Source organism: Piliocolobus tephrosceles, chromosome 10, assembly GCF_002776525.5.
Source record: "Piliocolobus tephrosceles isolate RC106 chromosome 10, ASM277652v3, whole genome shotgun sequence".
Lineage (NCBI taxonomy): Eukaryota > Metazoa > Chordata > Mammalia > Primates > Cercopithecidae > Piliocolobus > Piliocolobus tephrosceles.
Genome location: NC_045443.1, coordinates 16,041,627 through 16,069,626, shown reverse-complemented (window position 1 = coordinate 16,069,626; position 28,000 = coordinate 16,041,627). Strand labels below are relative to the sequence as shown.

The 28,000-nt window shown below is 38.5% G+C and overlaps 1 protein-coding gene across 2 annotated transcripts in view; it reads right to left on the bottom strand.

Annotated features, from left to right (window-relative positions):
• The window catches only part of DERA (deoxyribose-phosphate aldolase), a 149,179-nt gene that overhangs the window by 96,059 nt on the left and 25,120 nt on the right, over positions 1–28,000 (bottom strand). For both annotated transcript variants that reach the window (XM_023226206.1, XM_023226207.1), the window contains exons 2-5: positions 14,591–14,688; positions 13,280–13,427; positions 11,701–11,796; positions 8,721–8,855 (exon numbers count right to left, since the gene is read on the bottom strand). In XM_023226206.1, coding sequence (XP_023081974.1) covers positions 8,721–8,855; positions 11,701–11,796; positions 13,280–13,427; positions 14,591–14,688 — 477 coding nt within the window. The remainder of the gene's footprint in view (positions 1–8,720; positions 8,856–11,700; positions 11,797–13,279; positions 13,428–14,590; positions 14,689–28,000) is intronic.

Genomic DNA, 28,000 nt, shown 5'->3' with positions numbered 1-28,000 from the left:
GGGATTGCATTGGGGAGTTATACCTGATATAAATGATGAATTGATGGGTGCTGACGAGTTGATGGGTGCAGCACACCAACATGGCACAGATATACATATGTAACAAACCTGCACGTTATGCATATGTACCCTAGAACTTAAAGTATAATAATAAAAAAAAAAAAAGCTAAAAACACTTATAAATAAATAAATAAAATTGACTTTCTTCTCTCTAGGGTCCACCTGAAAGGAAAGTATCTTCTTAATTTTGAAGCAGCTGGCAATCTGCTAAGTATTCTGGAAAAGCACTGCTCCAGACAACAAAAACTCTGTTACTAAAACTTATATGTTTAAAATTATGATTTAAGTAAGAATCCAAGTGTTTAAAGACTGTTTCCTATCTAAAAGTCATAAAGTATATTTCCTTTTATATTCCCTGCTATTCAAAGGCACTTAAAAAATAATTGTTAACGAACATATCTAAGCAATTATTTTTTGAGTATCAGAAAGATGTTCAACACTGTGCAAGAATGGCCTGAAAATAACTCTTAAGATAATTATATGTATAGTAAAACACTTAATATAAAATTGTACAGCAACCTTTTAAACTAAAGAAGTCATGAAATGTTCAAGAACAGTTTCATTCACCAAGGCAACTAATTAATCTTGTGAGATTAAGGCAGAGATGAGCTAACACACCAGATATAATAATAACCTACAAGAGATAAGATGCACATTTTTATCAATAGTATCTGAAGTTTTGAAGAATTGTAGCATAAAAATAAAACCCATAAAAGCATACAGTTGTCATAAGTATTTCCAGAATTTCTGTTATATACAACTCCTAAAATAGAGAAACCACAAATTATAGATTATGTAATTCCTCCCCAAAAAGTGTCTATAGATTTAGAGACTACTTTTCTAATAAAATATGATTAACACTCTATAAAAGAAATATACCAATTTATTTTTGAGATGTTCTTTCTACCATCCTTCTTGTGTAAAAATCAGCAAATAAGAAAAATAGATTATTGCACAGATTCAAGGTCTTTAGGATTCTCTTCATATAAGAAAATGAAAAATAATGTGACTTTGGTGCCGATATTTCATTTTCTTATCCTAAAATGTTTGATAGCCATGAGGTATGTACTTCACAGGCCAGATTTAAGATAGCAATTCAGGGGTAAACAATTGAAGGAGATGAAAAGTACATGAGGCTGTGGATACAGGAGACAAATGGTACTTCCAATTGCTCATTGAACATGAGATGCTGCAGAATATCAGACAATCCTAGCCACCTTTGGAACGATGTCTGCTGGTGTTCCAGTATGGAATGAGTCTCCCAAAGCTAGTAAAGCCAGCTCCAGGTCCTCAGCTCATGGAGCCAGATTCCTGAACAAGGTGCAATCTGACAGCATTTCCCTGTCACTGGTAAATAGGTAAACAGATGCAACAGAAAGAGTCATTTAAAAAGTAAAATGAACACCTCTGTATATTTACAGAGCATGGAAATTATTCAATTTTTAAAACCTGCTCAATAAGATTTATGAGATGATGAACCACTTCTGGTGAATGCTTTCTTCAAAGAACTGTTTAAGGAATGCACCTTATATGTCAACTTCAACACCACCATTAAGAAATATTGTATTACATGTACTAATCATGGGAATAATATTCACTGAAAATGAAAACACTAAAAATCAAAGATCATTATAGTTCTAAAGGGTTGTAAAAATCATTATGTCCTATCCCCTCATTTGTAACGTTTACATGGAAGCAGAGAGAAGTGAAGTGTTTATCCAAGGTCTAGGTATAAATTATCAAAATCATAAAGAGTAAAACCCAAGTCTTTAAAGTTCCACTTTATTCACTTAACACATGTGCTATGTGTCACTTCCCTTGATAACAGACCATCATCAGGGGCAGGAGAAAGGAGAAGGAGAAGGCAACATTGCAGCTGGCAAGGAGGGCTTCATCTGGGTCAAGCAACAGGATGATCGTTTTACATACATTATCTAATTTCTTCCCTATTGTAACCCTGTGAAGTAGATGTCATTATCTCCATTTTACATAGAAGGAACAGAAAACACAGAGAAGAACCTGTCCAAGAGTAAACAATAGAGCCAAGATTCCAACCAAGATCTGTCTAAATGCAAAGATGCAACTTTCAACTATTCCTACTTTCCCAGTACTGTCCTCCCACAGTGCATTTGTTCTGGGTCTGACTGTGACTCAGCAATGACTGGGTGGCCTGGCTGGCTGGCTGGGTGGGTGATGTCCCCATTTGGATGCTATCTTTATCAGAGAGCACAGCCATCCCAGGGAGAGGAAAGCCTTCTTTTCTCAAGAGCACAGAAAGCAGATGCACTTCTTAGCTAAATTCACTGGGATAACACTTTATTCATCAAACTCTCCTGTTTACAGCTAACTACAGATCCAGGCTAAAGGCATAGAAACATATAGGAAATACAATATGTACTAATTAACTAATTAATTAGTACTAGTAATAAAATAAAACATACAATATATGAATGTATTCAATGTATGAATTTACATACACTGCTGTATGTAAATTCAACAATGCTTCCATTATCTGGCACCTAAAGTATATGCAACTAAGAACTGGAATTATGTCAAAAAAACAAAAAGAAGAACAAAGAGTCCTGAGTTAGTACTTCTTAATAAGGACATGGGACTGGTGGGGAAGGGGAACAAAATCACCTGGAGAGATTTTCCCCATTTAGGAGCCTATTCCTCCCTTACATACACACCTCAATTCTTTCACCACAAATGCCCAGGCAAATATGCTAGATCCTGTCAGGAACGCAGCTGGGGCAAATCAGTTGATAATGTTTGTGAGGTATTATAATTTTGAGAACCAACAATACATGCCACACCCTATTTGTTTCAAACTATGGTGATAAGTGAGAAATGCGGTTGTCCACATTTCCATGTCCAGCTGGACAGGAGTGACAGGAGGACTGTCAGGGAAGGACAGTGTGCCACCACGAGCTCAACATGACCTGACAGTAAAAAGCTTAACCACTAAGGAGCAGGCAAAAAAACAGTAACAAAGAAGAAGATACATAAATCAAAAAAGAGTCTGGACTGTGAGCTATGAGGCCAATCATCTCAGAGATTTCACTGGCCCCTGAAAGCATCACTGTATACTGGGATAATATAATCAGTAACAAAACAGTTTGGAATAATCAATAAAAAATTGAATTGTATTTAATAAAAATTGTTAAGAAAGTCAGGGAAATGAAAATATTTTTTAATAGTTTTTTTTTTTTTTTTTGAGACAGGGTCTCACTCTCCTGCTCAGTCTATTTTAGAAATAAATCTATTAGGCAACACACAGTGGTTTATGAGTGCAGTGGTAATAATCATGGCTCACTGAAACCTCTGCCTCCCAGGCTTAAGGAATCCTCCCACCTCAGCCCCAACCCTGAGTAGCTGGGACTACAGGCACATACCACCACGCCAGGCTAATTTTTGCAATTTTTTTTTTTTTTTCAGAGATGGGGTTTTGCCATATTGCCCAGACTGGTCTTGAACTCCTGGGCTCAAGTGATCTGCCTGCCTCAGCCTCCCAGAGTGCTAGGATTACAGGCATAAGCCACTGTGCCTGGCCTAAAAGATTTATTTCTAAAATAGCCAGATTTCTCTGATTTCATCAAGGTTCAGTGATTTTGAATGTCTACTTATATGTAAATGATGGGTGAAATGCAACATGGTATAGTGATACAATGGAATACGGGTTCTGGAGCAGGTGGCCCTGGGTCCAGGTGGTCCTGGTGCTCAGGAGGTTTGGTTGTCTTTGCCATAAGGAATGTAACTTAAATCAGCAAGGACATGACGTTTCCAAAGGAAAGTACACCAAGGTTGCAGAAAAGTCACACTGGGACAGAATCTGAGAACCACAGTTTGGTGTCCATGGTTCTCAGAATCTGAGATGGATGACTTCAGGGATGACAGAGGAGGTAGAGGAGCTTGCAAATGAGACGCAGGGGAAATCAGAAACAGAAAAGAAGACCTCAGGAATGTAGTCACCAAAGCCACAACAAGAAAGTGTTACCAGAAGGAAGGAACAGTCTGCTGTGTCATATGTTGCATGGCAATGCTAAATAAACAGCTAGGGAGTATGACCTGGACATAATGAGATGAGACGTCATTAGTATATTAGTTTGAACTTCTCAGGACAAACAAATAAACTCTTTTCAAAAAAATGTTTTTTTTTTTAGATGGAATCTCACTCTGTCCCTCAGGCTGCAGTGCACTGGCACAATCTCGGCTCACTGCAACCTCTGCCTCCCAGGTTCAAGCAATTCGCTCACCTCAGCCTCCAGAGTAGCTGGGATTACAGGTATGTGCCACCATGCCCAATGAATTTTTGTATTTTTAGTAGAGACAAGGTTTTGCCATGTTGGCTAGGCTGGTTTCGAACTCCTGACCTCAAGAGAGGAAGCTGCCCCGCCCCCAAGCATCGCTGCGGAAGCAGAACTTAGGGCAGGGCAGAGCAAAAGGTGATGAGGCCTCCCAAAGTGCCCGTTTCAGCCTCCCAAAGTGCTGGGATTACAGGTGTGAGCCACCGCACCAGGTCTTCTTTTCAGAATTTTAGTCATGAAGGGAAGAGAAGAAAGAAGGACGTTGCTGGGGATGAAGGTAAGGGAAAGCCGGCATGTGGGTTCTTTCGTAAATGGCTAAGAGAAGCCTGAGTATGTCTAAATGCTTAATGGCAATGAGCTGGCAGAGAGAGGCTGATGACACAGGAGAAAGAATGCCCAATGGATAGAGTAGTAGGGCTTCTGAAAATGCAGGGGGAGACGAGAGCCACAGCACAGTGGAGGGACTGAATTTAGGAGGAAGGAGCAAAGGAAGAAGCAAAGAAAAGCAGCCCTGATACAAGGACCCGGAGGGAGCTCCTGTCTGATATTTTATTTTCTCTGAGAAGTAGCAGGTAGTTCATATGCTAACAGTGCAGGAGCTTCAAGGAGGGTGGAAAAGTAAGAAATTTCAGGAAAGTGGACATTTTAAATGGTCACTAAGGAGAACCCAGAGAGGAATATGAGACCTCCCTCACCCCCAAATCCAGTCTCCTCTAGTTCATACCCTAAACTGTGGACTCTCATGTCCATGAGAAATGGTTAAGACCACTCTGAAGGGCCAGGTTTAAAAAATGGGGTTCTTAATGAGAACACATGAACCCAGGGAGGGGAACAACACACAGTGAGGCCTGTCGGGGGAGGGTGGAGGCAGGTAGTGCATTAGGGAAAATAGCTAATGCATGCGGTACTTAATAGCTACCTAGGTGATGGGTTGACAGGTGGAGCAAACCACTATGGCACACGTTTACCTATGCGACAAACCTGCACATGTGGCACATGTCCCCCAGAACTTAAAAAATGAGATAAAATGAGGTTCTTTCTATTGTGTTTTACCAAGTATCCCACAAACCTCACTGCACAAGGAAGAGGGCCCTAGATTTAAAAATGCAATTGCTTGACAGACATTTCCATCCACAAATTCCGAGAAATTAGTTTACGTTCATATTTTAATAAACAGCTAATATTAAAACATGACACAGAAAAATACAATATGCAATGAAATTGAGAATCAAAATTAAGACAAAATATTGCAGTGAAAAGTCCTACGTCATTTCAGGTTTCTATTTAGAATTAAATTTCTAGTATTAATGTTCCTTTTCAGTTTGTTTGGGTCAAGAGGTTAACAGCAGAAAAAGAGTTAATATAAAAGTATGGTCCAGGACAAAGATGTGTCATTATATTTTGCATAAATGCCTGTTATTGGGAAATTATCAGTTCTTAAAAACAACCATTCCTAGTTCATTAAGAGGCAATCAATTACATCAAAACCCATCTACTATTGTATTTTATTTTCCAATTAGTAGCATAATATAAACCATATTTCTATATCCACAACTGCTTAATAAAAGGTGTAAGTTATAAACTCTATTTCTATACCTATACAATTGCTTAAGATATAAAGGACATATAGGTTTATATACAACTAAATCACATAAACTTTATTGCCAGATTTGTTTTAAATACTGTGCTTACTCACTTTTTCATTTTACTCTAGCCTTAAATCTTAGTGAAATCCGTGACTAAAAGCAGATAAGCAAAATTAATATATAGGAACAGAGACATCTATTTAAAATATGCCTTATAAGAATGACTGTAATTGGCTCAAACACACACATGAACAATCATAAAAAAAGAACACAAAATACAAAAAGATATTTGTGAACTGTCAAGAATTTAAGCCCGGCAAGAATTATAAATGTTGATGAGTATTAATGGGGAACTTGAGGAGCGGAGGGGTGAAGGTCATGGAAATGGGAATGTACAGGAAAGTAGCTAATATTCCAAGCTAAAAACTCTATTTTCCAGCTTACTTGAAGCCAAGAATGGCCACGTCACTCAGCTCAGGCCAACGGGCAAAGGTGTAATAAGCAAAGGTGTTGTGTGAGAGTTGATGTGAAAAGCCTTTCTTTCCTGTGATCTAAGAAATGAGTGTAAGGGGCTGGAGCTTCAGAAGCCATCTCAGACAGTGAAGCGCTCTTGACATTAAGAGCAGAAGCCACGTGCTTTGGAACTGGAATATAAACGTAGATCAGGTCTCCAAGAACTTTGTGGAGCTGCCACACACCCCTAAATACCTGCCCCTGGACTTTTTTTTTTTTTTTTTTTATGATTTGTGAAAGTTTAATACATATACACAAAATTATCAGATAAAAATAACTGCATTTATGTTTGTGACATGATTTTCCGTTTTCAAATAACTTCTTTAATTATACACATACAGTAGTCCACTGTTATTCATTTAGGCTACAATCCAAAACCTCCAATGGATGCCAAAAACCATGGAGAGTACTGAACTCTATGTATACAAGTTATTGTCCTCTACATACAAACTATGATAGAACTTAACTTATAAATTAGGCACAGTAAGAGATTAACAATAATAAAATAGAACAAATAGAGTGATGTGTGATTTAAAATGTATAAATTATTTATTTCTGGAATTTTTCTTTTAATCTTTTTGGACTCTGGTTACTGCTGATATCTGAAACCACAGGAAGCAAAACTGTCAATATGTGGGGACTAATGCACTCAAGTCACAGTTTTGGAAACATGAGTTTTGTACTGAAATAATGTAGTTGAGTGATAAGAGAATAAATACTGAGGGTTTAAACCACTGACTGAATGTTTGCTACTTTATAACCAAAAGCAATTCATAATTGACAATCAATGGAATTAGGCTTCACAAAGAGACAAACAAAGGCTTTACAGATATAGATGAAGAGAAAGAGTCCCAGGAAAATACCCATGAGATATAGGCAAGTCCAACAAGCAGGTTAAATAAGAGATCCTATCTCTTATTTAAATCCTATCTCTTATGTAAACTTTAAAAGAGTGTGGGGATAACATGCTACGTAGAGAAGTGTGGAAAGTTACACCCTGCAGTGTTACCAGGGGTTATTTCAAGGGAGTGAGATTACAAGGAATATCCACTTCCTTTATGACTAGTGAGGATTTCTGTTTTTAAACAGTGAGTAGGTATAGTCTCCATAATTAGTATAAAATATGCCTTTTGATATACACACAAATAAAGAGACAATATATTATCCTGGCTTTAACTTGTGATTTCATTAAAAATTTTTGGTTAGGCCGGGCGCGGTGGCTCATGCCTGTAATCCCAGCACTTTGGGAGGCCGAGGAGGGCGGATCACGAGGTCAGAGACTATCGAGACTATCCTGGCTAACACGGTGAATCGAGACTATCCTGGCTAACACGGTGAAACCCCATCTCTATTAAAAATACAATAAATGAGCCAGGCGTGGTGGCGGGCGCCTGTACTCCCAGCTACTTGGGAGACTGAGGCAGGAGAATGGCGTTAACCCGGGAGTCAGAGCTTGCAGTGAGCCGAGATCGCGCCACTGCACTCCAGCCTGGGCAACAGAGCAAGACTCCATCTCAAAAAAGAAAAAAAAAAATTTGATTAAACTATTTATTATAATGATTTTTTTGAAAGAGAGAATTTTACTTTTCTAGCTACCAATGACCTCATCTTTAGTATACAAAATATATTTAAGACAGAGGTAAAATCTATTTGATTCTTTAACATCTACTTAAAAAAACAAAAGCTTGCTGCTGGAAAGGGCAATGTCTTATTGTATTCTGATGTGACAGTGAATCATTAATCTAATGATAGTCATCAGAGCTATGTATAAGGAAGCAAGAAGTAAAAACAAACTTAGTCAACTTAATAATCCCACATCTTCAAAGACTGCAAAAATTAACATAAAAAAGGGAAGTTTCCTCCAATATATTCCAATAAACTTTGCATAAAAGACTTGCCTAGAGTGAAGTATGTATTGAGTAACAAAACAGTATAGAATAGTAGTAACTTTTCCCTTCTAAAGAAAAAGCATGTTGGTAAAATTGTTTTAAAAGTTATGAATCTATTGCATGGAAGCAACTATTCACCTAAGCACTCAAAAGGATCTGAAAAGTTCACGCAGGTAGGCAACTGCCTAGATTCATGAGGGGCACAAGGATGAGTCATCTTAGCCATGCTGTCTCCTAAATTCACCCTTTGATCTACTAACTTGTCACCTAGAACAGTGACCTCTAAAACATACTACATCTTATCTCATCATCTGATTCACCAGGGAAGAATGGTGACACTCTCTTAGGTAAGAGCATGTACCCACCTTCCCACTGGCCTGTCAGCACCAGGCTTCTGTTAATTACTACGTCGATTTCTGTAGCACCATCTTCCACAGCCAATCTGATCTCTTCTAATCGTGTCTTCAAATGAGTCTGTCCAGCTGGAAATCCAGTGGCCACTAATAGAGATAAGAAAGGAAAGGAAGAAAGAGGGAAGGAGGGAAGAAGGAAAGTAAGGAAGTGGGGGAGGGGAAAACAAATTTCAATTGGTCAGTAATTCATCCAAGATTTCCAAACCCCCAAAACATCAGCATTTAAAGACCAATGTATTAATGACACTTAAGAACATCAATTATGTTATGCATAAGTGTGAAGAAATAGAATGCTCTCTCGTATTAGTGTCAGGACAAATATTATCATTTTCTGGAAGATCTGAAATTAAGATGCTGCAGAGATGCTCATGAAGGTGGATTAAGTAACCAGCAAAAATGTTATCTTCACAGTGATAGCCATAAAATAGTAGTTGTAGCCCTGTCTTAACGAACACTAGTTACCCAGCACACTAGTTCTGGATCCAAATCTTGATCAAGTTAGCTATTTTGATTTTTACTCTTTTACCCTTGATTTATCTTGATTAACTTTCTCATGAACCTCTTTAGCTGTGGTAAACAAATTGTCATATGTGTTCCTCCCATTGCCTATGTTAAAAACAACCAGCCTGGCAGATGAGCATAAAGAGAATGCAGGAGGAAAACATACCTAATTAGTCCACAAAATTGGGGAAGGGGCAGGGTTGGGAAGAGCAGAGCCAAGTGTAAATAAGAGGAAAATGAAAACACAAAAGACAACTACACTCTTGAAAAATAGTAACATCTTTTACACGCACATCATTAACTCTCCATCCCTGTTTCTAAATACAACCTGTCATGTTTCCTTGACATTCAATTCCTTGGGGCTGGGCATGGTGGTTCTTGCCTGTAATCCCAACATTTTGGGACGTTAAGGCGAGCGGATCACCCGAGGTGAGGAGGTTGAGACTAGCCTGCCCAACATGGTGGCATGTTTACCACTAAAAGTGTAAAAATTAGCCTGGTGTGGTGGTGCATGCCTGTAGCCCCAGCTACTCAGGAGGCTGAGGCAGGTGAACTGCTTGAACTCAGGAGGCAGAGTTTGCAGTGAGCCGAGATCGTGCCACTGCACTCCAGCCTGGGTGATGCAGCGAGCCTCTGTCTCAAAAAATAAAAATTAAAAACAATTCCTTAGGTCTGCTACCTTGGAGGAAAGCATGTTTCTCCGTTGTTTAAAGCAAAAACTGAACTGACTGAGGTTGATGAAAAACTAAGGTCTACACAGGTATAGCTGCCAAATACTTCGGGAATCCTCATAAACCAATTCTATATGAATACCTTGCACCATGTTTGTTTTAATATATTCCTAATAAGCTATAAACTCCTTTTAAATGTTTACTTATTTTATTTTTTTGTAGAAACCTTTGTTGCCCACGCTGGTCTCAAACTTCCGGCTTTAATCAATCCTCTTGCCTGAGCCTTCCAAAGTGCTGGGATTACAGATGTGAGCCACCACGCCTGGCCTAGACTCCCTTTTTAAAGCATTAGGATATTCCTCGAACATCTCTTAAAACTAGAATCTAATTTTATACCTGTCTATTCATCCATCCATATACACACAGATATATATTTACCAAACTAATGCTTTAAAGACTTTTCTGTCATACCAAGTCCTACTGTGTCTATCTGAAGTCAGTGACTCCTGAATGCACTCTCTCCCTTATCTTCTAGGTTTTGTGTGGCTCTTATCAGCTCCCACGTGGACTGTGACAAGTCTCCCCTAACTCCATTTCACTCCTTTTCTAATTTATACAGTGCCATCAGGTAACTTACTATGCCCTGAAGCTGATCATGTCACGTCTCTAACCTTTCAGTGTCTTCTCTATCATCAGAATTCAGGCCAAATGCCACCACATGGCATGGATCCCCTCTGAAATTCTGCCCTGATCTCCCTCTCCAGCTTCAACTCCTGTATCTCCCCCTTTGCCCTGTCTTCGGAACCCTGCCTTTGAAGTCAACAACTGCAAACCTTCTCCAGTCCCTTGAACATGCTTTGTGCCTTCACACGTGCTAGTGTCTCTGTCTAAAATGCGGTTCCCTACCTTATTAACACTGTGAACTCCTCCTCATCCTTAAAACCCAATGCAATTATCTCCACGATGATGCTTTCTCTTACTTTGGTGTTACCAACCTCTGCAGAATATATCATTCTCTGCTCAGAATTGCAACTGCATTTTGCACATATCCTTTTTTTTTTTTTTTTTTTTTTTCTGAGATGGAGTCTTGGTCTATCACCCAAGCTGGAGTGCAGCGGCATGATCTCGGCTCACTGCAACCTCTGCCTCCCAGGTTCAAGCGATTCTCCAGCCTCAGCCTCCCAGGAGCTGGGATTACAGGCACTGCCACCAAGCCTGGCTAATTTTTGTATTCTTAGTAGAGATGGGGTTTTGCCATGTTAGCCAGGCTGGTCTTGTACTCCTGACCTCAAGTGATCCACCTGTTTCAGCCTCCCAAAGTGCTTTGGATTATAGTTGTGAGCCATAGTCCCCAGTCCACATATCGTTATTATATTTTACATATATATATATATATATATATATATATATAAATAAAAACAGAACACACATACATGTGTGTGTTAGTATGTGTGTGTGTGTGTGTGTGTATATATATATAAATACTATATATCGTGCCTTATGATTTTTTTCTTTACCTGACTATTCCTCCTAAACCCACTGAGTTTCCTTAAGGATAGGAATACAGTTCTATATTGGTGGGAATAAATATGTCTTCCACTTACTAAGCAATTAATATATACTAAAATCATGAATAAATACAACTAATTAAATACATAAACTAATTTAAATCATAGTACAAAACTATATATAATACCCCACTGTATGAAGAACTGGACACACGTTTAAAAAATAACAACAAAAGCCACAACCCATTTTACCTGATGCCACAGGGATATTACAGCCTGCAGCCTTGAGTGCTTTTACAGCATCACACACCCGGGCGGGATAAACACAAACAGCGGCTGTGGTAATGCCTATCAAGAAAAAATAGGAATAGCCAACTTTAAATGAAGTTCAATTCACACAACATGCTTTTAATTATCATTTATATCGCAACACTGGCAAAAATCAAACGAGAGAAAAAATAATTCCCCCGCAATGCTGCAATAAATTAAAAGATTTTTATTTTCCACATTCCCTTCTAGTTCTTGACAACATGGATTATTTTCTTATCGTTAAAAGTCATAAAAACAAGTTTGATATACTCTTCTTTGAGATTAACATAGTACTGTTTTAGAAATGTCTAAATAGTAAACTTGGTGATCACTACTAAATGAAAATACTTCAAGTAGATAACAAAATCCGTATTTACAGAGTATTCTCACAGGACAACCTGAAGAAAGGATAGTTTGAAGAAGGACAGATGAAGAAAAATATTAAGTAAAATTTAGAGGGCGGTACCACAAAAATGACATTTAACTGATCCTATTCCCTACTTTGAAAGAAATAATAAAATCTGAAACGGAAGCCCTGATTTTAAGAAATAAGTTCATAAATTTTAAAAAACTTAGAAATCAAATAGTCACTATAAAACAAAGAAATATCATAAGACCTTAAACCAAGTTGTTACCTTTGAGTGCAATAAATAAGGTGGTATTTTTATGGCCAACTCAAAATAAACATAATAAATACTTTTCAAAAGCCATAGAGAGCTGTTTAGGTTTGTATGTTACCTAGAAACCTAAACATGTTTATTTGGGATAAAAGACCAGCACTGGGCCAATTCAGCGTCTCCAGTTGCACTCACAGCAGATAGGCACTCGGGAGCCATGAAGCATACTCCATGGGAAGGAGACCTGACTCCAAAACCAGCCCAGCAAGTAACAAGACATGTAGTCTTGGGAACGCCGCTTAGCCTTCCAGGTGTTGGGTTCCTTATTTAGAAAACAAGGGAATCAATTCTTACAGGTGTCCAACATCTCCAAAATGCTGAGGTTCTAAACTTACGGTAACTTTAGGAAAGTCCTTCTTTTCATGTATACTAAGGCAGTGAACATGACTTTTTTTGAAATATCTAACCTAATATACAAGCAGGCTATATTTCTTATTTGCACTTTATTTTTAAAAGTATTTCATATACTCACAGAAAATACTTTATGTATGGGATGTGATTATTAAGTAATGAGACTGGCTTTTTCACGTGTGGCTAGGGAATCAGAATTAGTATTTTAGTGTCACTAAACAGAAATTTTCCAAAACTGAAGAACTGAAAAGAAATAAAGTCACTCCCTACCAAGCACTTTAATCCACTGATGGAAAGAACTGACCTAAAAAAAAAAGACTCAGATTCTCTTCCTGCTGTTTTTCAGAGAAGAATCTGTCCATGTATACACAGCAAGAGTTTCTATCATGGATTCTGTCACCGCTATCATTAGCAGTTGTATCTTAAGTCCTCTCAGATCTAGTAATCAGTATTGTAAGCAGTAAACACCACACAGATCACACCAACAACATTACCTTTATCATACATATTTAAAGCTTTTAAGAGATCTTCCCGGATTGGGTATTTGGCTTTATAACAGAGCCTTTGAATGTTGGAAGATGTATCATCGCCTGAAAGTGTAGTAAGATCTATAAAGGTAACAGCTTTCAGGAGCCAAGCAGCCTGGTTTAAAGAAAAGTGAAAACAAAGTAAATTTAATAAATAAATAAACAAACAAACAAACCTCCAACCCAGTTGGTTAGTAGAGAAGCATTAGACAAGTATGGGTGTTAATATCTTATGTCCACACTGTTCTATGGAATATTCTGATATATGATATAAACACAGCTCAAGAGCCACTAACAAGATGAACACTGCCCAAAATAAAATGGAGGAAGAGTGGCCTTAAACATTTTTTTTCTCCCACAGATATCCCAAATTGAAACCCCTATTAGCCCATGTCTCCCCACTTCTGACTACTCCATCTCAGCCAAACGGAGAGCCCATCAGAGCCACCCTGACATAGAAGAACTCCGAAAGAAGGTTTCTATCTTACATTTTACCTCCCGCTCTGGGATCTGGGATGAGATTATTATTTTTTAAAGTTTCCAAGTTTTTTTATTTTTTATTTTTCAATTTAATCCAATTCCATTTTTAAAACAATATTCATATTTCACAACTCAATCTGATGAATTTTCTTTTATCTTTTCCATCAGAATATTTCTAAGGATGAGCAAAATGTGAACTATCACTCTCAAGGATTCAATCACAGTATTCTGCCTCACGTGTGAAATGAACTCTGAAATCCTTTTAATCTTACACAGCACGTCTTTGGTTGGGATACACTGAAAAAAATGCTGACCACAAGTACTCTACGAAACATCATTTTTGGAATTTTGAAAAATGATTTATGGAAAGTAATAGTAAGGTAAACACGATGGTCAAGAAAGGTCAACTCTTAAACCTAAGGGCCTCAAGAGTGGACGCATCAAGTTTAGATGTTAGGGCTTTAAAATTAAAATAGAAGACAACCAAAGAAGGCATGTCTAAAAAACTGAATAAATGTGTTGAGAAAATATGCCATTTAATTCACTCATGAATAAAGATGCCTCAAATTCATTTGCGGTTTTGCCACTCAAGAGTGATAAGATTTTTAACTTGTTTGGATAAATGTGTTATCTTTCTCCAACCCATCATCATCATATATGAATTATTAAAATAAGTCATGGACAGCTGCAATCTTTTAAGTTTAGATGCATCTTGAGCGAAATTCAATATTGTTGCCTTGAGGGAAGAGACCATGCATTGTAAAATACAGGCACAGAATGCTCAAGAAGAACCCTTACCTGCCACTCCTTTTTCACCGTTCTGCGAGCCTGGATTTGTTCCGCACGCCTCAGAACTGCCGGGTGATTCACTTGTATTTTGGAGATCCAGCTAAGGTCTAAGACAGAAAAAACACTTTTTGAAACCTAAAGTTTCATTAAATATAGTCACCTATTTTTACATGGTCCTTGAAAGGATACATTTATCACTTGACATCAACCTTTTTTTAAAGCTTATGTTTCTTTTTTGTACCACAATAAATAAACAGCCTTGCTGATGGAAGCCCAGTCAACAAAAGGCATACTTCATGCAAAATCACTGGATTACTTTCAAAGGCAAAAACCACAATTGCTTCTGTACCAACCTATACATTTGGAACTGGAAGAACCTGTATTGATTCATCACACAGACACGCTTAACAATCGAGGAAATGTGTGTTACCCATGCCACGCACCTCACCTCTGACAGCAAAGACTTATTTGTGAGTGTCCAATCCAGGAGAGCAAATGATTAATAAATACTTAAGTGAACTAATGGTGGGAATTACAGAAACTGTGCTCACTACCCGCTTACTGGCAAGATTAATACCTACTGCACGCTGACAGGATACAGCCCATTCTTTCTTCAAAGAAAAAATTTTCAAAATGTATTAGAAATAAAAACATTGACTGATATAACAGAAATTAGAAAAAAAGAAAAAACAAATTATTTAAAGTTTCAGGAGAGATCTCTGTTGCTTTTGTTCTGAAATGCTCTCTCCTACCTTGATCTACTCTCTCTTCTCTTCCAGTTAACTGTAATTTCTACTTTCAGACCTAGTCTAAATATTAGCTGTTGTGAAAACACTGTCAGCTCCCCAGACAGAGCTAACATTAGATAAATCTCTACTACAGAACTTGTAATCAGTTCATCAAGGATTCCTGGTGAAACCATTTGTTGTACTTAGTACACTGCCAGCCATGATCTTACCCATCTTTGGGTGTCTAACATCAAACAGTGTTTGGTACATGTATTTCAACGTCATCCACCAATATCCTATAACATAGGTGGCCTCACAGTAAATTGGACATGAACATTATTTACCTTCTATAACTAACCTCACTTCTATATCTTTCCAGCAATTCCATGTTTTGAAAAGAGCCTTAAAAAAGTACTGTAGAAAAAGTTATCCATTAGAAAAAATGCAATAATTACAGAACTCTTTATAATGCAATGAAGAAAACTGCTGATCACATACTATATCATGTAACAATACAAATTTAAGTATTTGCATCTAAACTCATGTTTACAGATGATGTTCTTTCTCTCATTTTCATTTCATTCTTCTTAAAAGTATCAGTATTAAAGGTACAGAAATTGCAAGTTGGACTCTAAGTGATTAATAATGATATTCTTATTTAAATTTCACTGAAGAAGGAAAAGAGTTTGGGTGCTTCTTTTTCTCTCTAATTATTTTGTTAGCTGAAATCATTTAACAAACCAGATTTTTAACATTTCAATCCATCTGCTCCTGCTCCTCAAAGATATTGTATGTTTTTTTTTGCTTGTTTGCTGAGCCAGCTTCAGAGAGAAAATGGGAGTCTGGGGTCAGGCCGATGAAATCTGCCTCTGCTTTCCCACACAAGAGCTGTTTTTGTTCTAGCAGCGCCCGAGAAAATCAGACCAGACACACTAGACTTCGTCCCAATTTATCTAAGACCTGTAAGAAACGCCCCCTACTCAAACACAGGAGAGGCTTTTTTTTTCGGGGGACACAGTTTCTCTCTGTCGCCCAGGCTGGAATGCAGTGGTGCGATCTTGACTCACTGCAACCTCCACCTCCCGGGTTCAAACGATCTCACGCCTCAGCCTCCCAAGGAGCCAGGGCTACAGGGTGCGCCACCATGCCAGGTTAATTTTTGTATTTTTAGTAGAGACGCGGTTTCACCCTGTTGGCCAGGCTGATCTCGAACTCCTGACCTCAAGTGATCTACCTGCCTCGCCCTCCCAAAATGCTGGGATTATGCATGAGTCACCGCACCCAGCCCTAGGAGGCTCTTTTTTTCTTTTTTCTCAGATGATTGATAATGGTGATTGGGTTCATGGTAAAGACTGTTTCAGGCAGATATAGGAAAATGAGTGAAGCAAAGAGTATGTGAACTCCAAGGCTCACTGCCAACTAATTCTTGACCATGATCAAAAAGAGGTAGGCCTGTTACTCAGCTGGGCAAGGCTTTGAGAGGCTGTCCTTTATCGATCACGGGACAGCCCTGAAGTCCTTCCCTTCTTTACTCCCAACTCACCACTACTGTCGCCACTGGAAACAGTGGCACCACTGTTGAAGAGGGGTCTCAGGCAAACACAAGCCTCTTCCTTCACCATCCGGCTCCTTCCTCCTTCTCAAGCCCCCGCTCCTTCCTCACCGGTCCTCTGCCTCTGTGGTGCAACCTTCCTAATCTACTGGCAGTTCCCTGACACATGATGCCAGGCTGTCTCCGGATCTGTACATGCGGACTGCTCCTTCTACCAAGAATACCCTTCCCGGCCTTGCCGAACAGTGAACTGCTGCTCATCCTTTAAGACTCGGTTCAAATGTCACCTTCTCTGGGAGCCTTCCCTGCACCTCACAGGTTGAGACATCCCTTTGCTTCTTTGTGCTCCCACGCAACTCTGCATTGTACCTTTAGTACACCCCCTTCACTCAGAACGCCACTGATGTGTCCACATGTTTATGTCCCGGAATGCTTTGTTAAAACTCCAAGCGAAGGACTTGACACACAGGTGGCATATGATAAATAAGTCGAGTGGTTCCCAAAGACCAGAAAGGATTTAATTCTGGGCAATGTCTTTCTCCACTGCTTCTGACTACAAAGGGCTTTTGGATCTCTACAAGAAAAGGTGCCACTGAAGTATGAATGGGATGCCTGAGAACTTTCACCTTAAAAATCAATTTTGAGTACACCAAAGGTTAGAACTCACAAGGTCTGCTCTTGCACTTCTCAGAAACCTCTTGCCAGAGGTCCCTGCAAACCATCTACTGGAGAATGTAATAGGATTTCTTCTCTCACAGTATCAGCCTTGACTGCTAAAAATATCATTAGCGGTCATAAAATTATCCAGCCCCATATTTAATATAGCCACAAAATTTGCCTCTGTGACCTCCCATGGCAATGAATTATGTAAGTGACTATCTCGTTTTATTAGCACTTAATTTGCTACTCTTTAATTTCATCAAATAACCCATGTTCTCATATTATGGGGTCTGGGGAAAAGAAAGGACTGATTGGCCTTTGTTATGTCCTTCATAATTTTTAATATTTTATTCAAGTACCCTTTAGCGTCTCCTTTCCAGGAGAAGTGATTCTAATGCACATAATCTCATCAGGACCAAAGAATCTTCTTATGGGGCCAAAAGGGGTTTTAAGTACACATGCCTTTGGGGAGAACAGACATGAAACCATAATTGGAAGGCAATGACACTCTTCTCTTAAAATTCTCCAATGAAGAAAGTCCCACTATTTATCTTAGTATGTCATTTTGGTGGTTTTTAGGCCCTTATGTTGGTTATAAATTTGTCCTCAAATACTCTTCTCACAATTTACTATTATTATTTTCTGGTTCAAGTCTTAGTGCAACTGTACTTTCTAGCCTTTCCATCATTTTCATTTGTGTTTCTACAGAAGTTCCTGTATTTTTCACAGCATTTCTAAAACATGGAACACCAAACAATAACCCTACGAAAGGAGGTACATTTTCTATTTTGATTTTAACTTTGTTCCTAATACACAAAAATAAAAATTTACCACACTGGCTGGATAAGACGTCCAGTTCAGAGGAAGGGTAGGTCACAGTAGGCTTATCCAGTTGGCTAAAACAACCCTAATGGATAAGTAGAGATTTCTGATTCACCCTAAAGCATTCTCAGTCTAGAGACATTTCTGGTTGCCACAGATGGGGTAGGGGGATTCTAGAGAAGGTGCCACTTGTATCTAGTGGGTAGAGGCCAGGGGATACTGCTCAACATCCTACAAGGCACCCACAACTTAGAATTATGTGGTCCCAAACGTCAACAGTACCAAAGCTGAGAAACCCTGCCCAAAAAACTGTGCAGGATGCAGGAAAAATAGACAGGAAGCACTGCAAGGTTGTGGGGCTGTCAGAAGCAAAAGCAGGTTGGCTAAATGTGACTGAATGTGGCTTGTGTGACCAACTGTGCCTTATTTGTAAAGTGCCGTAAGCACCAGGTTGAGTGCAGGCATGGGCTGTCCAATCAGTAACCACGCACGTGTGCCTACCTGAGCCTTGAAATGTGGATAGTCCAAATTGAGATGTGTTTTAAGTGTAAAATACACAGATTTCAAAGATTCAGTACAAAAAGAAGGATGTGAAATATCTACTTACGTTTTAACATTGATTGCACAGTGAAATTATAATATTTGGGGTACATTTGGCTAAGTAAAATGCTATTAAAATATTTCACCTGTTCCTTTTTTATTTTTTTATAATGTGCACACTTGAAAATTTAAAACGACTCCATGTCTCACGTTATGTTTCTATTGGCTCTAGGCTCTAGTCTAGGCTTTATGATACAGGTGACCAGAAGTCACAGAAGATTTCCAAACAGGGCTGTAACAGAATTAAAGGAGTATTTTAAAAAAGTAATCGGCACACAGAATATGTCCCATGGAAATACTTTTATAAGTCTGCAAATGCAAATATGAAAAGGCATTTATGATAGCACTGTTGCAAATGACACCAAGATCCATGTCCAGTTCAATAACATACAGCAAATCCGTAATACGGAATACAATTCAGCCATTAAAAAGAACGAAGTACAGGCTGCATGCAGTGGCTCACGCCTGTAATCCCAGCACTTTGGGAGGCCGAGGCAGGCAAATCACAAGGTCAGCAGTTCGAGACCAGCCTGGCCAATATGGTGAAACCCCGTCTCTACTAAAAATACGAAAATTAGCTGGGCATGGTGGCGCAAGCCTGTAGTCTCAGCTAGTTGGAGACTGAGGCAGAAGAATCGCTTGAACCCGGGAGGTGGAGCTTGCAGTGAGCCGAGATTGTGCCACTGCACTCCCGCCTGGGTGATAGAGCAAGACTCCGCCTCAAAAAAAAAAAAAAAAAAAAACGAGGTACATCAGTAAGTACTGTTACTCAGTAAAAATAAGAAATATGCACAGCAGTGTGCTTTTTAAAATAAAACTGTTAATAAAAACAAAAAATACAAAACATGTATCTGTTGGTGTATTTGCAAAAAAAAAAAAAAATATATGCCAAATTCATAGAAGTGTTTCTCTTCAGAGATAAGATTATATTCCTACTTTCTCATGTTATATATTCCCCTAATACTTAAACATTCTTACAAAGACCATGCATTATCTTATTGAGCGGGAAATATAACACATAATAATACTTAACTCTTGAATTAAGAGGAACTGCCAGGCAGCAGTGTGAAGGACAGGTAGAATGAAAGGCAGACTATAGTAGGTAAACCAGTAAGGCAGCTGTCTGTGATCCAGGCACCAGCATCATACAACACCTACCTGGGGCATTTTCACAGCTCTAAACCCTTCGTGATCAATCTTTGGCCACTGAACTGTTCCAGAAAGCCAGCCTGACACAGCTACACAATGTCAGGCAGAAATGATGATATCAGAATGCCGTTTCTGTTCCCACAGAAAAGATCACCAAAATGTTCACCACAGGCCCCCAGGTAGAAACTGATCATTATATTGCTCCTACATGACACTAACATTACAAGGGGATGAGATGGGCCCACGCTCTATTTAAGAGCCTGCTCTAGCTCACCCATAGCTGTGCTCCTCTACATGGGCAGGGGTCTGTGGGGCCAAGGACACAGACCGTCCCTGGGCCAACATTCCCCTCTAGTCCATGCTCAAAGTGCATAGGACCCAAAAGTTCTAGATCAAATGGCTCCAGCCTTGTTTAGAGAGTCTGCAGGGATCTCTACCCAAAGTCAAGACTTAAACAAGATACAAGACAGACAAGGGACAGAAAACCTCCTGGAGAGTTTGATAAATGCAAGTATGTCTATGAATACCATTCATTCATTCAAGTAATATCAAAGGGCTATCCACAATGGCGCCAGACACCACTGGAGGCTCTGCAGATTGAGCAGTGCTGAAAAGAACAAAATCCTTACTCTCACAGGCCTTTCCTAATAAGAGATAAACACATAAATATCTATTAACTATATTATACATCTGAGCTACAATGAAAAGTCATATAGGATAAGAAAATGGAGAATGTAGGATGGGCATGGGCCAGGAAAATCTGATGGTAAAACATTTGAACAGGGCACCAGGTGAAATAAGCAATGAGGCCATCATCTAGGGAAACAGTGTTCTAGGCAGAAATGTCAGAGGCATTTGAACCAGGGCAACTCCATCTGGAATAGGGGCTGGGTAAAATGAGGCTGAAATTTACTGGGCTGCATTCCCAGAAGGTGAAGGCATTCTTAGTCACAGGATGAGACCGGAGGTCAGCACAAGATACAGGTCCTAAAGACCTTGCTGATAAAACAGGTTGCAGTAAAGAAGCCAGCTAAAACCCACCAAAACCAAAATGGCTACAAGATTGACCTCTGGTCCTCCTCACTGCTATACTCCCGCCAGTGCCATGACAGTTTACAAATTCCATGGCAACAGCAGGAATATTTTTAGACCTATAGGGTCTAAAAAGGGGAGGCATGAATAATCCACTCCTTGTTTAGCATATCATCAGGAAATAACTATTAAAAATAGGCAATCAGCAGCCCTCAGGGGTTAAATAAAAGAATGGAGTAGCCATTCTTTTATTCCTTTACTTTCTTAATAAACTTGCTTTAACTTTACTCTGAACTCGCCCCTAAATTCTTTCTTGCACAAGATCCAAGAACGCTCTCCTGGGGTCTGCATCAGGACCTCTTTCCGGTAACAGAAAGAGGAGAAGGCAAAAGTGAATAGTCGTATCTAAGGCAAAGCAGGGACACAGTGTAATCAGAGGAAAGTAGGCAAGGCCAGGTATGGGAAATGGAAGAGAAGGCGGCAACGGCCAAATGTTTTCCAAAAGGAGGGTAATAACCCACGGATATGTCATGAAATCAGTTTTGTCAGTGGCAAAGAGCATTTTTAAAAAAGAAACAGAAAAATAGAAAATGTCAAGATATGATGCATGTTATACAGGTAGGATCATTCGTGGAAGTTCTGTTTCAATCCCGTGTGTACCGTGTGGTGTGTACCATGTGGCAATATAAAATATACTGCATATGGTGAGCCATGGCCAATAGGGTTCAAAAGGTCCTTAAGGAGACTTTTTCAGCAGGTTTTCCCGTGTAAGACGGTAAGCCTTTTAGAGAATTTTCAGCAAGGGCTGAAATGATCTGATTTACATTTTAAAATAATCCCTCTGGCTGTGGTGGGAAAGCCAAGGAGGAAGCTCAAGCAAGAGCAGGTGGTGGCCTATAGCAAATCACTAGACGAAGCACAGCGGAGAGGGGTCAAAATCTCATCAATCAACTGACTATAGCTTTTCTATTCTGCATTTAAAATTTGTCTTCAAACAAATAAGAGCTACTCAATCTCTGGTGCTATTATTCCCACCTGGAGAGTGAAAAGTCAAAGATCCAGAAGCATCTGTCAGATTCACAAAGCACAAAATTCAAATAAGAGCTTCCTCTGCTCACTACCCATAAACAGCCTCAGGTAAGTCTCTCTGTGGAAGAGTTTACAGATTAGAACACACTGTCAGGGCTGACCTCGCTGTCCCTCTCCCCAACCACTCTATGCTCCAAGTAACTACTGAAGTCAAATTTGATAGTTCTTCCCAATATGGTCCAACTACTGCTGAGCTTTTGGTCCTGACTAGGGTGACCACCTAATCCTGGGTTGCCCAAGACAAGCCCGGTTTATGCCTCCTGTCCCCTCTGTGCTAGCATCATCTTCTACATTTCATTTCTTAACAAAGTTGAAAATACACCAAGATGTATTTGGGAGACTCCAGCAAGGTCGCACAGCATGTGAGAGCCCGGTGCAGTGAACAGTGTTACTTTACCAAGTGGTTCACTCTAAAAGGAAACCAAAACTTGACTCTCTTCCTCACTCTCCTAGACATAACAAAACTCTCCCAGCATGCCAGGCATTCACTGATTACTGAGGGTACTCAGAATATTCGTGGCTACTCTATTCAATAAATGGTGCTAGGAAAACTGGCAAGCGACATGTATAAGAATGAAACTGGATCCCCATCTCTCACCTTATATAAAAATCAACTCAAGACGGATGAAAGACTTAAATCTAAGACCTGAAACCATAAAAATGCTAGAAGAGCTAGAAGATAACATGAGAAAAACTCTTCTAGACATTAGCTTAGGTAAACAATTCATGACTAAGACCCCAAAAGCAAATGCAACAAAAAAAATAATAAATAAATGGGACATACTTAAACTAAGAAGCTTCTGCACAGCAAAAAAAAAAAAAAAATCAGCAAAGTTAATAGACAACCCACAAAGTGGGAGTAAATATTCGCAAACTATGCATCTGACAAAAGAATAGCATCCAGAATCTACAAGGAAATCAAACAAATCAGCAAGAAAAAAAACAAATAATCCCATTAAAAGTGGACAAAGGACATGAATAGATATTTCTCAAAAAAGATATACAAATGACCAACATATTAAAAAAAGCTCAATTACTAATTATCAGGGAAATGCAAATTAAAACCACAATAAGACACCACCTTACTCCTGCAAGAATGACCATAATTAAAAAGTCAAAAAACAATAGATGTTGATATGAATGTGGTGAAAAGGGAACACTTTTACACTGCTAATAGGAATGCAAATTAGTACAACCACTACAGAAAACTATATGATTTATCAAATTCTGTAAATCTAAAACTATTTACTTTGGGTCAGGGTTTTTAATTCTGCAGCAACAACAAAAGCTATCAGTAACAATGACCTCAAAAAAAGTATGTTTAAGAAAAAATTTTACTCCAAATTCCCATTTCTCAAGAAAGTTGATTATTTGTAATTTGCACAAAATATTTTTCAACATTTGCCACGAGCCACAGAAACCAAAGTTATCTATCTATCTATCCATCTATACATACATATCAGACTCCAGGATGACCTAAATCTGCTAAAAAGCATCACTATCTACCCCAAAAAATTAGTAGTTAAGATACCTGTGTCCAAAGATAGCAATTTAACACATCTTCAGAAGACACAGTTACAGAAAACTCTGAGCATGACTTTCATTTAGATAAGTGACTATATTCTAAATATTGCTCACTTTTAGATCTAAATTTTCTTTTTTTTTTTTTTATTATATTTTAAGTTCTAGGGTACATGTGCATAACATGCAGGTTTGTTACATATGTATATCTGTGCCATGTTGGTGTGCTGCACCCATCAACTCGTCAGCACCCATCAATTCATCATTTATATCAGGTATAACTCCCCAATGCAATCCCTCCCCCCTCCCCCCTCCCCACGATAGGCCCCAGTGTGTGATGTTCCCCTTCCCGAGTCCAAGTGATCTCATTGCTCAGTTCCCACCTATGAGTGAGAACATGCGGTGTTTGGTTTTCTCTTCTTGTGATAGTTTGCTAAGAATGATGGTTTCCAGCTGCGTCTAAATTTTCTAGTGTATGTGTAAGAAGGCTGGATGCGGTGACTCACACCTGTAATCCCAGCACTTTGGGAGGCCGAGGCGGGCAGATCACGAAGTCAGGAGATCGAGACCATCCTGACTAACATGGTGAAACCTTGTCTCTACTAAAAATACAAAAAATTAGCTGGGTGTGGTGGCATGCACCTGTAGTCCCAGCTACTTGGGAGGCTGAGGCTGGAGAATCGTTTGAACCCGGGAAGTGGAGGTTGCAGTGAGCCAACATCATGCCACTGTACTCCAGCCTAGGTGACAGAGTAAAACTCCATCTCAAATTCAAAAAATATAACATAACATAACATAACATAAGGAAAGCAATAGTTATTAAGTTGTTGGCTCCATTAGCAGAAGATTCACAAAATACTAGAAAATACCAGTTTCATAGCAGAGTCATAGGTGCTTCAAACAGAACATCAGTTAAATTAATTTGAATATTGACTCATTTTAAAAATCTAATTTAGCAAATAAAAAAACCAAAAGTCTATTTTGCTGAAGGTAAAATAACTGAGATTGCTGTGACTACCACTATAAATTCAGTTAAAGAGGTTAGAATAAAACACATAATTATGTGATTTTGCAGTGATAACATGGATACAAATTTTCTTGTAGTAGCATGATAAAAACATGTTCTTATTAAATTAGGAAACCTATGGAACAGAAATATACCTGGATCTCTTTGTGACAGACACATAATTCATAATTTCATCCAAATATGCTTCCATAGTCCAACAACTAAAATAAAAACTGTCATTGTGAAATTTTAAACATTTTATTTATACACAGAATAAAGGAACGATCTGATCTTTGTGAAAACGGTGGCATTAAATTAAACATAAATCTTTCTTCACGGCAATATGCACTCTCTCTTTGCTGATTCTCATCAGTTGAATACTAGAAACATCTGACTCTTCGAAGAGTTAGGAGCCATTCTGTCAATCAATCTAAGCTGATGTACACCGGTCTTGAACTATCTTCTAAATAAGACCTTTAAATGTTGGCTTTTCTTAAAAAAATCAGTTGAAAATCTTTTATTAAAAAAAAAGTTAAATAAATAAAACACCAAAGCCTCTTGTTTTTGAAACTGTTAGTGAACTACAATTACTGATGACAATTTTGCAAAGAGGGAGACATAAAATTTACTCCTACAAAAGAATGGATTTGAACAAATAAAATAATGATATTTCAAATAGCGTACACGGGGTTAATTTTAAAATTCTAAAGTTGCACTTTGGAATACTTCAACTTGCCTGTTTTGTCTATCTTTTGTTACATAACAACCACCACAAAACATTGTGGCTAAAAACAGCAATCATTTTATTTCTCCTGATAGGTTGACTGGGGCTCAGCTGAGTGGTTGTGCTGCTGCTTTCACTTGAGATCTCTTGTGTGGCTAAAGTCAAATGGTGGCTGGGATTAGGACATACAAGATTTCACTCACATTTCTGATACCTTGGAGGGTGCAGCTGGAAGACTGGGCTCTGCTGCGACATTAAGTCTTCTTTCTCTCCATGTAGTCCTCAGACCTCTCCCTTTCCAAGTGCCTTTTCCAACAAGGTAGCTGAATTTCTTAATAGGCAGTCAGAGCACCCAAAATTGTTAAAGCAGCTGTAGAGCATCACTTCTGCCATATTTCATTGGTTAAAGTGAGTTACAGGGCCAGCCCAGAATTAATGCAACACAGGACTACACAAAGGCATCAGTACCAGAGACGTGGTCCATCTCTGGAGACTAGCTACCCCAAGCTCCTATTTTAAATTAGATAAACTTATATTCTGTACTGGAAAGAAATGAAATTGAGAAGACTTATAATTTTACAGTATTTGAATTAGCAAAATATCCAAAAGGATCATAAACAGAGACATCTTATTTGACAAGTTTTGTCTTATAAAAATATTTACTATTTTATCTCAGAATGGAGGCATAAATATATTAGCTGTGAAAACATTTCTGGTAAAATATTTACACATTTCAATTAAAAAAAATGTGAATTGAAAATATCCTCCATTTATAGAATGTGCTAAACTTACCAAGTACCTCAACACTTGTAGAGAAAATATTTTCTTAATTTTAAAAACATGTTTCATGGATAAGAATCAGTTGAAAACTACCAAGAATTTTAAACTTAATAAACACAAAATGCAACTTTGACACACAGACTGATACAGCTAAGAAGCTAATTAAAGCAGAGTAATAATTCAACTTATGTTGTTTTATAATGCTGAGATAATATGAATAAATTTTTTGGCTTTGATGTACATGAGTATATTTTAGTGTTAGAATGAATTTTTTAGTGTTTGAACGGAACTATTTTCTCTTGAACAGAAGATCTACTAATAAAATAAAGGCAATGTATCATTCAATGTTTTTAATTATATAATTTTAAGTATTTTTAGTCCTCCCTTTTTACTGTCAAAAGTGTCTAGTTTGCATGCTAAGTCACTCTACCAAATATCCAAGTCAATGTCATTTCTGAGCAACTTTCCCCAGCTCTTCAACCACTAAGTCTTCCTCTGGGCTCCACTGAACCTTAACAGATTGATATTACAACTCTTACCCAAGTCAGTCAATAAATATTTAGGTGTTTTACTGTCTATCAGGCCCTGGTACATAATCCAGTGGTTATGTTGTGATAGTTGAATTACCTACTTGGATGTTGCAAACAAGATACTAGAGCTTCAAAACAAAGGTATTCAGACTACCTCATTAATAACAACCCAGCTCCTCATCACTGTACTTAACTGACGCATAGCAAATGATCTACAAATATTTGATGAATTGAGGACGACAACACATAACTTAATGAAAAAGGGAGCTGGTAGTTTGGGGAAGCCCTGATACACCAGAATAAAGGAAATATAGCCATTCACTTACCCAAGATTCATTAAGCAACTACTACTTGATAAACAAACATAAAAAGAAAGGGACATCTGGGGCAAGGAAAAGGATCCAAAACCACAAAGATTGTGCAGCTTAGTGTTAACCATCAAAGGAGAACGGAGAAGAAAAACATGTAATTTAACAACATAATAATCAAATTAAAGCAAACTACATTATGTTGTTACACTTAATGAAATAATACATTTGGTATTATCAATGGATGCTAAAGAAACTGGGTGAAAAGTCAATGAAAAACAAGACATTCACATGGTATTGGAGTATCAACTCATACACGACATGCAGGTCAAGGAGGGGAAACTGGAACTATACTACTGGTGGATGTGGCTATAATCTCCTTAAGCAAATGATCAAACTTAACTTCACTTATAATGGGATCGCCAGGCACTCATTCTGTGCCTCATGATGTGATATTTAAAATACACAGCATCGCTTCTGAAGTACTTTTACCAGAACTGTTTAATCTGAATCGAATCAAGTCTTAGGTATAACTTCCAAATTAAAGAAAATACAGGGTGGGCACAGTGGCTCACGTCCATCATCACTTTGGAAAGCCAAGGTGGGAAGATCGCTAGAGCCCAGGAGTTGGAGATCAGCCTGGGCAATATGGTGAGACCCTGTCTCTACAAAAAATTTAAAAATTAGCCAGGTCGTGCTGGTGCATGCCAGTGGTCCCAGCTATACAGGAGGCTGAGTGGGAGGATTGTTTGAGCCCAGGAGCTTGAGGCTTCAGTGAGCCATGTTCATGCCACTGTACTCCAGCCTGGGCAACAGAGCAAGACACCATCTCAAAAAAAAAGAAAGGACAGGACAAGATAAGACAAGACAGAAGATGGAGAAATAAGTTAAATGACATCATGAGAAAATAATTAGACA